This window comes from Vipera ursinii (assembly GCF_947247035.1).
Source record: "Vipera ursinii genome assembly, chromosome: 2".
Taxonomy (NCBI): domain Eukaryota; kingdom Metazoa; phylum Chordata; class Lepidosauria; order Squamata; family Viperidae; genus Vipera; species Vipera ursinii.
Window position 1 is genome coordinate 255351965 of NC_139513.1, and position 12334 is coordinate 255364298.

Genomic DNA, 12334 nt, shown 5'->3' on the forward strand with positions numbered 1-12334 from the left:
TTGCAAAAGGCAGCTTCACTTAGAATAGTTTACATCTTAATATTATTTAATATTTAATTAATATTTAATAACAGCATCTGGCAAGTTCTTGGGAAGGACTCAACAGGTGGATGAAAAATGCCAGTCCAGTTTAAACATCTGTCCAACTATGCAACAAACCAATAATAATAATTAAAACATTGCTTACCATCAGCAATTGTTTTTCCTTTGAGACTCTTAATGCCCCCAGGCACAGGTTTGCCGTCAATGAAAAACTCAAGAGTGCCATTATTGAGCATAATCAGAAGGTGAATCCAAATATTTTCCTCCAAGTATTTCATAATTGTGATCTTAGCTATATAAGTCATATTAGACTGCAATGGCATGTAATAGAATCCTAAAGAAAGATGGGATTCATTTGTGCCTATTTTTACTCCATAATATATTAGTCCATTACTATTGTCCTTTGTTATTATAAATCCATCGTTGTTGGCACTAGGAAGTACCCATGCTGAAAATGTGAAGACACTAAGTATTCTGTTTTTACTAACATGGAGCTCTGGCTCAATTATCCCATATGCATCTTCTTCACCACTAAAATATAAAGCATCTGTTCCAGTGTGATGCCGTCGCATGTGAGGCTTTGACTTCACTGAATCTGTAAACTTTCCAAGCAATAAGAAGTCAGTCATTAGAGGCAATCCTTCTCTAAAGGTGCTAGATAATATTTCCCAGCCAATCCTGACAGTTCCAAACGTTCCCTGGTGCCTCCATACTGTAAAAGTGGTAAAACACGACGTGTCATCCTCAGACTGAATATCTTCTGCTACTTCTCTGTCTTGGCTCTGCGGATCTAAGATAAACACTCCGTAGGGATCATCATTAATTGGGATCATCACAGTCACAGAAAGTTTGCTTTCTGATAACTGGCCACCAGGAATCCCACCTAAAAGAAAGCCAAGAATTTTTTTTATAACTCATGCACACAATGTTATCAGCTTATTTATTTATCTACTTATTTAAGAGGATGCTCAGTCTACTGATGTATGCTCCTTCTTTTTTCCCATTGTGACCTTTACAGTATCTTGAGAGGCAAGTCTGAAAGGCCAACTAGCTGGTCCAAGACCACCCAGTGAAAAATATGATTGAATGGGGAGTTATTACATATGAAACTTTTCCTGGTTCCAGTCCTCGTTAACATTGGGACTGTATGACCCTTACACATTATGCCCAACCACTCAATGCTAGCCAAAAAGGAAGACTAAGAACCCTATCCTGTGCAAAGTCAAGAGAGAGACATAAATCCAGAAAAAGGCTTTGTCAGTTTGACCTCCCACTTATAAAACCATGTCCACTGAGGCTACTTTTCTGCAACATATCAAAAGCCAATCCAAATGGGTCTTCAAGATGAAGGCTGGAAATAAAACTAAAGCAGCCACACCAGAAAGTATGTTCTGAGGCTCAGGATGTATCTTTTCTTATGTAATACGTGTTTATCATGTTTTTATGTTTTTAAACCACATACAATCATGGCAGGAAGTGGCACATTAAATAGATCACCAAATATGCAAAAGTACCTGAAGCATTCACAAGTTTTAAAGTATAAAATTCATTGAATTCTGGAATTTTATCAGGAATAGCATGAAGAGTTATAGGCTGTGACTTTTCACCCTCTGTAAACCATACAGTTCCAGACACTTCATAGAATTCTTGTCCAGGATCTAAAGCAGAATTATTGTCAAATAGTTGCCAGGTTAAAGAAACATTGCCAAAGTAGCCTCTTTGCCTCAGGATCCTGTATGGTAGAAAAAACAAAACTATTTTCAGACTTACATTTTTTCAATTCTCTACATGATCCATCTAAAATATGTATTTAAGAGGGCAATAAAGAATACTATGAACATATGTAATATTCCCAGTGTTAAAGGACCTATTCAATGGAGTGCAAATTGGGAATATACATTTATCTCCTTTGAGTTTTCACAAGGACATTAAAAACCCTGGCTGTGATCCAAAGAGCTACTTTAGGTGTGCCCAAAAGGCAGTCTATGACCATGAAGAGTTTTCTTTTTTGTTTCCTAAAGCAAAAGACTCCTTACCATTACCAACATGGCATAGTATCATTGTTGCCTTAAACACACAGTACTTGGGCATGAAAATAGCCAGATGGGTTCTGGTATCCTTCCCCAAGTAATGCTACATGGGACTATGATATAAAATGTGAGCAATATAGAGACTATTTTGAAATAATTATTTTGAAATCTTTTTGGGATATACTGAAATAATTTAAATCTTTACATTAGCAGCTGATTGTTTTCAAAATCTTATCTCTTGGATATTTAAGTGGATTGTAAAGGATCATGTTTTACAACAGGACTTTGTACAACATCATCTAATGGGATCTTCCTAACTATAAAGATTCTGTTTGTTTTTTACAATCACCTGGTAAAGTAGTATGTGTTATTAATCATAAATAATAGAATACACATAAAATCAAGAAAGATGTTTCAGTTCAAAGAACTTTTGCTTCAAAGAAAGATTGTTTCTTTGTCCCAGCAACCCTACAGATACTCTTGGACATAATCTAACTCAGTGTTTCTCAAACTTGGCAATTTTAATATGTCTGGACTTCAACTAAAGCTAGCTGGACAATTCTGGGAATTGAAGTCGAAGCATCTTAACGTTGCCAAGTGATTTAACAATTTAATATTTAACAATATTGATTTAGCATTGAATTAATGTGATTTAACACTGATTTAACCATAAAAACACTGAGTGGAATTCATTTTAATTCTTCAACTTTTCCTGTATTCCATCTAAACTCTGATTGTGTATAAAAGCAGCATTTTTCCATTCCATAAGACATTGCCCTAAAATATATTTTAGATTCTTTCCTATCATCAGGATTATTATTTTGTTTACTATAAATCATGTTAAAAGAAATGGGAGAAAGCAATAACAGCAGCCCCACTTTTAGGTAACACAACGAAGATTCTCTTTCAGTGAGTTTCATTAACTTATTTGTTTCATCTGTGAATCCACTGATTAAAAACTATACCCCTCCTGCTGACTTAATTGAACTGAAACAAAAGTGATCATCTGAGCCAGAATAACATATTTAACATTTGAAACTGTGGAAACTTTCTTACATGCCAGACTGATTTCACATTCATATTAACATATTTATAATGAAAATAAAGATAAAAATATCTCTTAACATAAAAAAAAACTTTTTAAAATCAAGCTTACAAAGCAATGTGTATGTTGGTCAGTGTTTCCATTCAGTATGTTAAGATAGATCATCTAGATCAGGGGTGTCAAACTGCCGGCCCATGGGCTGGTTGCATCATACAGAGGCCACACCCACCTCAGCTCCGGCAATGCAAAAGAAGTTGTGATATGTCGCCACATGTCATGTGATATGGCAACTTTGACACCCGTGATCTAGATAATATTTTCTCTTCAGATTTCTTTATAATAATAATTTCTTATTATTGATTATTTATTTCTTATATTGATTTTATAATAAAGTTTTGTGTTTTTAACAATAAAATATTTCTCACTCTGCTATCTTTCACTGCACAATCATTAGTAAAGGTAAAGGTAAAGGTTCCCCCGCACATGTGTGCTAGTCATTTCCGACTCTAGGGGCCGGTGCTCATCTCCGTTTCAAAGCCGAAGAGCCAGCGCTTGTCTGAGGACATCTCCGTGGTCATGTGGCCAGCATGACTAGATGCCAAAGGCGCACAGAACGCTGTTACCTTCCCACCGTAGTGGTCCCTATTTTTCTACTTGCATTTTTAAGTGCTTTCGAACTGCTAGGTTGGCAGAAGCTGGGATGAGTAACAGGCGCTCACTCTGTTACGTGGCACTCGGGATTCAACCCGCCAAACTGCCGACCTTCTGATCGACAAGCACAATCATTGCTTAATACTTTATGGATTTTATTTAAATCTAAAGGATGACGAAAAATCTCCCACTAGGATTTTTCAGATTTAGAAGTGTAAACTCTCAGGGAAGTTTCAGCTTTTATTTCAGCTACAATTGCATTTTTAATTTTGCCTTGTGAATGTTTAAAACTCTTCATTTATTTAAATGTGGATATGAAAATTGTTTACAACACTATTTGCATGTTGTAAAAACTACCATAAAATGTAAGTCACACTGAAAAATATTTCAAAATATGATTCAAGATACTTAGTGGAATTGGCAATGGATATTTACTTGAAAGTTACTTACAAAAAGTCATTGGTTTTGCCTTCTTCTACTGCTTTGTCTGTAGACTCAAGTAAAAAAATGCCATTTGGATCATCGTTTGCTTCAATTATAACTGTTGCCATTCTAGGTTTGTAAACAACTGTGTCTCCTAAAAAAAATGACAAACAGACAAACAGATAGAATTGTATCTGGAGAAAACATATCTCCACAAATATTCCAAATACTTAAGAGCAGGTTCAAAGGTGAATCTTCTCCCTTTGACTATGAAGAAAAGTGATTATGACTTCCCTAACACTTGCTTGGTATATCTGTCCCATCTTTGGGTCTTCAGGTACATAGGTATTTTAGGCCCAAACACATTTTTATCCAATTTGTTAATCCAAATATAGCAAAGAAATATTTTATAATACTGTACAATATGTATAATCTTTCTTCTCCCTGCAAAACTCATAGATTATCCAAATAGGTTCTAAAAGTAAAATGCATGAAAATAGAAAACAAGACGAAACTATACAATGTACTTTATACTTTAGTCACAGTGGTGAACAAGCTATATTATAAATAGCCCTAAACATATGCCTCAGAATAGAATAACAGAGTTGGAATGGACCTTGGAGGTCTTCTAGTCCAACCCCTTGCTCAGGCAGGAAACCCTATACCATTTCAGACAAAAGGTTGTCCCATCTCTTCTTAAAAACTTCCAGTGTTGGAGCATTCACAACTTCTGGAAGCAAGTTGTTCTACTGATTAATTGTTCTAGCTATCAGGAAATTACTCCCTAATTCTAGGTTGCTTCTCTGCTTGATTAACTTCCATCCATTGCTTCTTGTCCTGCCTTTAGGTCCTTCAGAGAATACCTTGACTATATTGCAGGCTTTAAAGATATTACACTTTGGTGTGAAGAATGTCAAAAGGCATTGGCTAAGCATCCCTAATTGCCTATAATATCAATCAGGGGGCAGAAAACAATCTAAAGAAACAACAGTTGATTAGTTTATATAGGTTGAATAATAATTTGAACCTGTAGAGTTGAAGAGAATTATATAAAAATCCTCATCTGATTCAGGAATATCATCATCATGGATAAAGATAGTTATATTCTGTTCTTTTATTCCAATATCAAACCAAAGGACTCCATTTTTTTCACAAGACAAGAAATCTTCTTCAGCATTGGCATTTCCATCAATAGTGGCATATAAAACAGAAACAACATCAGCACCAGAGTCATTTCTTACAACTACAAATTCAGCAATGCCACCTTCATGAACCTTCACAATAACAGGATCTGAAACATAATTAAGTCATTAGGTATAAAAGCATGCAAAACATCAATATGTATACATTGCTTTTCAAAAACTAATATTAAATAATTGTTATATTAATTTTAGTGCCTAGCTTGTGATATCACATTAAAACATAGATTATGCCAATCATAATTAAGAATCCACATTGTTTCTGTGATTTTCAAGCTTGCTTTTGTTTGATTTTGTACCCCATCTAAAATCTAACCCCAAGTTGATGATTGATCTTGACAATGTTGCTGAACCATACCTCATAATCATTCTTATTATTGGCCATGTTAACTGAGGTGTGAAAAATTATAAGAGGGACAGTCTGATGGAATAGTTAAATGCACTGAGAAATTGAAATGAAGCCAGCTGTGTGACTTTCGGCCAATCTCTCTCTCTCAGCTCTAGGAAGAAGACAATGACAAGCCAGCTCCAAAAATCTTGCCCAGAAAACTGCAGGGATTCATTCAGACAGTCATCAGGAATCAATTTAAAAAAAACTCAGGGACACACACGTGAAAAAAATGTAAATTATAACACCTAAAAATCAGAGTACAGTATTCAGTCCTACTATAATCAATCCATAAGGCAAAAACAGCTTTTTAAAGTAAAAGAGAGAGAGAGAGAGAGTTGGGATAGGTAAGAGACAAACCAGGCATTAATTATTTTACTAAAGACTTGTTAAATAAACCATGATTAATGTTTCTAGCCATAGATTTGTGGAAAATAATGTTCAAAGCATAACTCATACAGTTTTAAATGTTCACTCTTGGCTCCAGAGTTTCCTATAATGGTACTATTCTTGTATTTAAACATAAACTAGTAGAATGGCACTAACCTGCAAAGTTAATTGGATAATCATTTTTTGTGATCTGCAATGTTGCTGTGGTTATATTTCCTAGGCTAGCACCTCCTGTCGTATTGAAAAGACTAATTATGAATACCTCCATTTCTTCAGGTATCTTGGGGGGAAAAAACCCACAAAATTTATTTATTAATAGTATTAAATTAATTCAATCATTAATTGAATACTTGCATAGTAATAGTAATGAAATTTAAATCTTACGAATAAAACATTTTATATAGCCATTAGACATAATTTAAATCTGGTCCAGAGGATATATTGTTTTTATTATTCCATTTCAGTGTTTTCAGCTAATCAGCTAAAAGGAATGTTTCAGCAGAGTCCTCATTCAAGAAAGCAGGTACTGTATATCTTTGTTGACCTTTCATACTTAAGTTTAGAGAATACTCGGTACTTGTATTGTTACTCCTCTTGGAATTATTATCACCATCATCCTGTGTTATAAATTTATTTGCCCCTCTTCCACAATTAATAATTACTGTAAAAATGACTACCTCATCAGGGACTGAATAAATGGTGATATCTTTTGAAAATTCCTCATTTCCAAAAACAATTGTTCCTTGGTCTGGAAAAATATCTTTCGTAGAAATTGAGTTCGTTGCCCAGGATACACTCACGCTCCCAAAGGTTCCTTGGTTTCTTATTATTTTAAAAACAGCTTTGAAACACAAGTATACAGATATCTTCATCAGATAACATCCAAGACAGGTAAGAAAAACTTAATATAAAACTAATATAAATGAGGATTGTTTTTTAAGTTATAATGTCACATAGGTACATTTACGTTAGAAACAATGACAAATGTCCAAATTACTATTTTGCCTACAAAATACATATTAAAAAGTACTTTGGATGTCAGTGTTGTACAACTGAATGAGTTTAATAGTTTAAATGCTATGACTATGATTTGTTAGCCACATGATTGGATTCACATATGCAAAGCATAAATCTAAGTATTACCAATACAGCACAGTGATTGGATTCATAACATACATAATACAGAAAGAAAAAAAACATAGCATAATACAGTACGTAAAACTAGCTGTTGTGAAAATAGTTTATGCTGATTGGGAATGCCAAGGTTTAGTTGGAGAAACAGCAATGCAAGTCAACTCTTCCCATGACTGATTCCAGATATCTATACTCCTGATTCAATACCAAATATTAAATCCATAAAGTGTAACTTAATTATGATAATTAAAGTTGTGCCACAATGACTCTTGTAATATTAGTGTCTCAGGTAGAAGTTAGAAACGATGAACTTTGGTAAATACTGTACAGAGTAGAAAGGGTAACAGTTTTGTTTACTTATTAAAAGTATACTCATATACTTTCTCATTTATGAAAATCTTTTTATATCAAGAAAACAATGATGAATTACCAGCATAGAAATCTTCCGCTTTACTTTCATTTATTGTTACTATGAGCATATTGTCAACAAACTGAATAATTCCATGTGGATCATTGTTCTTCAGAATTGTGATGTTGACTCTTGTAGCATTTCCCAGTTTACTTGGCAGGTCACCATGGCTACTGAGGAGCACTGAATAAAATTCATCTAACTAGAACAGGGAAACTGAATCAGAACAATAGGGACAGAACTAGCAACATAGTAATGAATAGATACTTGAATGAATGCTACAAACTTGACTAGCGTGGATTTTTACTATTATTTTTTTTTAAAAAAGCCTGCATTCACATATTTTTCAATCCAGTTCAAAATGGTTAATGATTCATTCACACTTCTTTTCTGCTACAGTACAATCCTAGTGCAATTTCAGTGATATCAAGTTATATTTTGGAAGAGATAAAGCATCCCTCCATAATAATGATGAACATTAGAAAAATACTGTGATGGATCAATTGATATATCCTACTTTTGTGTATAATCGAGATAATACTTTGGTTTTAAGTGTCTTGAATTTTCAATATAATGGACAAAATCTGTCCATGCTCTATAGCAGACATGTCAAACACAAGGCCCAGCGGCCAGATCCGGCCCGTGAAGTGGTTTCATGCGGCCCGTGAAGCCATCCTGGAAACAGTGAGGGAATGGTCCCCAATGCCTTGGCCCTGGCCCAGAGACCCTCCTCCTGCCAGAGACCCTCAGATCTGTCCCACTCCTGCCCAGGCCCCCATAGGCACCCTTGATGCAAACGATGTAGAGTTGGCCATGCCCACCCAGTAGGCCATACGCACTTTAGCCACAGCCACCCAGTAGGCCACGCCCACTCAGGCCAAACCCACCCGGCCCCCTGAGGGCAACCGCAATGCTAATGCGGCCCTCAATGAAATTGAGTTTGACATCCCTGCTCTATATGCTTCTACACATTCATAAAATCCTATTCACCTTTTTATTCATACTGTACTGCACAATATACAGTACATAAAATACACATGCAAAAAACATATTTGCCATTTTATGCCTGTGTAAAATTTTATTTTAATTTAATGGACATTCTGTTTTAGTGGAGAATGGTGATTTCAATTCCACACAGAATGTTGATTAATAAAATCTATGCAATACTTATGTTTCATAGATTTATTTTTTTATTTATATCTTGCCTTTATTATTTGTATAAATAAGGTGGCAAACATGCCTAATACTTCTTTTTCCTCCTATTTTTTTCACAAAAATCCTGTGAGGTGGGTTGGGCTTTGAGAGAGTGACTGGTCCAAGGTCACCCAACTGGCTTTCATGCCTAACAAAGGATGAACTCACACTCTTCTGGTTTCTAGCCTGGTGAATTCCTACCAGTAATATTTTCTGGCTGCAAGTCCAGGAACATTTAACTGAAGGAAGACTAGCAGAACAAAGGTGAATGTACTTCAAAGTGCACTCAGCTTTAAAACTGGTAAACATGACATTTCTCTTCAGTCATAGAAAATAACTTTAAGGTATGAGGATTGGAAATTACTACTTAACCCCATAGGTAGGTCATAATTTACAGACACTGGGAAAGAAACCTGACAGCAAAACCTGTTTGGTCTTGGGTGGAAATCTATAACTGAGTATCATCACTGACTCTGTATCAACAGACAACATTGTCCAGCAGTTTCATGTAGAATGGAGGGAGAATAGAGTCCTGCGGGGCCCTAGGATTTGACTGGACTAGAAATCTAGGATTTGACTGGACTAGACTTCTTTCCTCCAACAACACCAACTAGAAATTGCAAGGAATAAGGGAGTGTACCAGGATAACACTACTTGAAAATACCTAAACTCTGAAGCCAGTGCAGAAGGATACCATAATCAAAGATACCAAAACCTGCTGAGAAATCAAGTAATGCTAGGATAGATGCACTACCTCCATCCCAATCCCACTGCAAATCATTTTTAAGTATGATCAATGCAATATCAACGCTGTTATCTGATTCATAAAGAAGAACAATATTCATTTCATCCAAGGCCTTTTGTAGCTGTAGGCAGACTATTTTTTTCAATAACCTTTTCTAATAACCGAAGGTTAGAGACTGGATAAAAATATAAAGGTGGTCGCACTTACAGGTTGGCCTCACTTACCAACTGCCTCATTTAATAATCATTCAAATTACAATAGTGTAAACAAAAGCTTTGCAACCAATCTTCCCATTTATTACCATTAGAGTATCCTGTAGTTACATGGTTATAATTAAGGTGCATCCTAGCCAGCATGTATTTACAATCATTGCAGCTTCCTGCGGTCCTTGACTGCTATTTGTATGCTTTGCAGATTGGTTTGACACAAGCAGAGTTAATAGAGAGGATGGAAGTAAAATTTTAAATCATGTTCACAACTGAGTCGACTCACTTAACAACCTAGGAGAAATGAAGTTATAAGCCCTTCATAGTGACATGATGTTTCAGTTAACAACTGTGTCACTTAGCAAAGGAGTTGCTAGTCCCAATTGTGATTACTGAGTGAGGACTATTTGTGTAGCATTTCAAATTGCTCAAGTCCAATAGATTCAAACCTTCTCAGCTAAGAACACGTCTTAGTCATCTCCAAGGGACATACCTCGCTGGAATCTATCTTAGAGTGAGTCAGAATGACAAGAATTTTTTCTGGGATTTATGGACGTAGAGCGGCCACAAATCACAATCCAAGACCATGGACACTCCTTTATTCAGGCAGTGGTGAGGGCCTCAATTAACCCATGGATCAGAGCCTCAAGATCAGTCCCAACAGGATCCATTAAACCATATTGGTTACTATTAGACTAAAAGGGACATCAGTAGTTTTCCCCTCCTTTTTTTACCTCTGGAATCTCATCCATCCTTGTTAGCAAAGTAATTTTAATTTCTCTTTCCCCAGGTTTAAACTCCAAAACTCCTGTATTTCCATAGAACTCATTGCTGTCTCTTGGCTCTATAGTGTAGCGTAGAAATTGCTCCATAAGTGCTCCTCTAGAACGGACAATCTGGAGTTCAACAGATTCTCCTTCCTGTAAAATAAAATTATTTTTTTTTCAAAAATGGAATGCAAAAGATCAGTATTGATATAGGATATGGCTCTCTTCAAATTCAAATATGAATATTTACCTTTATCCTGTAGGGACCTCTGGAAGATGAAGCAAACTCAAACACTCCTCCAGGGTCATCATTTTCTGGAATGATCAATTTGCGACTAGTATATCCAGATTTCAGGATTTGATTTTCCACATTCACACTGAAGAAAAAAATTGAATGCATATGTAATATGCAGATTGCTTGCAATTAAATGGACCAACGCCTATGGTAAAGTATAAATATAGTGACCATATATTTTTGGAAAAAAATAAAGGACAAACCTGAAAAATCCAAAAGATATTCATAAGAAATATAGGAATGTATATATTCATAGCATAATGCTTTACAATGGAAAATTCATGAGCAAAACCAAAAATTGTATTCTAATAAAAAGTATATAAAATCAAATAGTATGTATAAATTTAGTTTAAAAAATTCAGTTCATGAATGTGAAAAACTGTGCATTAAATGGTACTTTTTACATAGTAAAAGTTAAATGACCAAAATGAAAGACAAAAGTGAGTTTTTGAAAAATTAATAAAGTGAAGGATTGTTCTTTATAATATGGTCACTGTAATTATAAAGCATTAGGGGTTCTTTACTCCACCACTGCCAACTGGGATTTTTGTCCTCCCCCATCCCACTCAAAAAAGGCTTGTCCTGAACTGGCTTCATTCAGGAAGTAGGTAAAACTGTTTCTCTACCAAAGGTATGCAAACATTGCCTAAGGGGAAAAAAAATCTCTTTTACACTGACAGTGTAATTTGTCAGAAAACAGTCTGCTAATACTTACAGTAATCAATTAAAATGTTTCTCAGTATTCCATTATCACATAAAGAATCCTCTCTGAGGATTATTTGGATTTTAGAAAACAGATTGCACATTACATAGCAAAACAGAGAAGTCCATGTGTACAACACACATTAAAAAAACAGGTGAAGCTTTAGGCAGACAATTACAGTTGCCATCTTGACTTGTTCTTAATCTGTGGACACTCCAAAGAGAAAATTTATTTAACCACTGACTGTTTCCAGTTCAGTAAAGCCTGGCAAATAGAACTAAGTTTAATTGCTTCACTGCCAGGACTTTTGTGTACAAGTATTTAATTTAAATCTAGTTAAATATTACTTCACGTTCCTAATTATATGCCAGATTGCATAAAAACTACAATTTACATGTAACAGTAGTCTGTTTTAAAAGCCTGTTGTACTAATGTGTGCGGGTTCCTTTTCTAAGTGTGCAACCTATACACTTTTATCTAAGGATGAGTCATACTGAATGCAGCCATTTTGCTTCTAAATAAACAGCATTCATTGAATTGTGCCATACATGATTCAATTGCTGCAATGAAAAAGTATGATTTGATTAAAGGCTTCTGTAAATAATCCTTTTTTTGTACTTGGTTCCTACAGCTCAGTGAAAAGAGATTTGGGGTACAGGTTTTTCAAGCCATCTACTGTTCTGGACTATCTTCAAACATCAAGCCATGCAATT

At 35.2% G+C, this 12334-nt stretch overlaps 1 protein-coding gene across 1 annotated transcript in view; it reads right to left on the minus strand.

The window, feature by feature from the left end:
- The window catches only part of ADGRV1 (adhesion G protein-coupled receptor V1), a gene marked incomplete at its 5' end in the record, with an annotated part of 249459 nt that overhangs the window by 214922 nt on the left and 22203 nt on the right, over positions 1 to 12334 (minus strand). Inside the window, 9 exons of the mRNA XM_083351665.1 lie at positions 188 to 925; positions 1557 to 1774; positions 4219 to 4345; positions 5219 to 5482; positions 6325 to 6448; positions 6846 to 7009; positions 7733 to 7913; positions 10591 to 10776; positions 10874 to 11000. Coding sequence (XP_083207791.1) covers positions 188 to 925; positions 1557 to 1774; positions 4219 to 4345; positions 5219 to 5482; positions 6325 to 6448; positions 6846 to 7009; positions 7733 to 7913; positions 10591 to 10776; positions 10874 to 11000 — 2129 coding nt within the window. The remainder of the gene's footprint in view (positions 1 to 187; positions 926 to 1556; positions 1775 to 4218; positions 4346 to 5218; positions 5483 to 6324; positions 6449 to 6845; positions 7010 to 7732; positions 7914 to 10590; positions 10777 to 10873; positions 11001 to 12334) is intronic.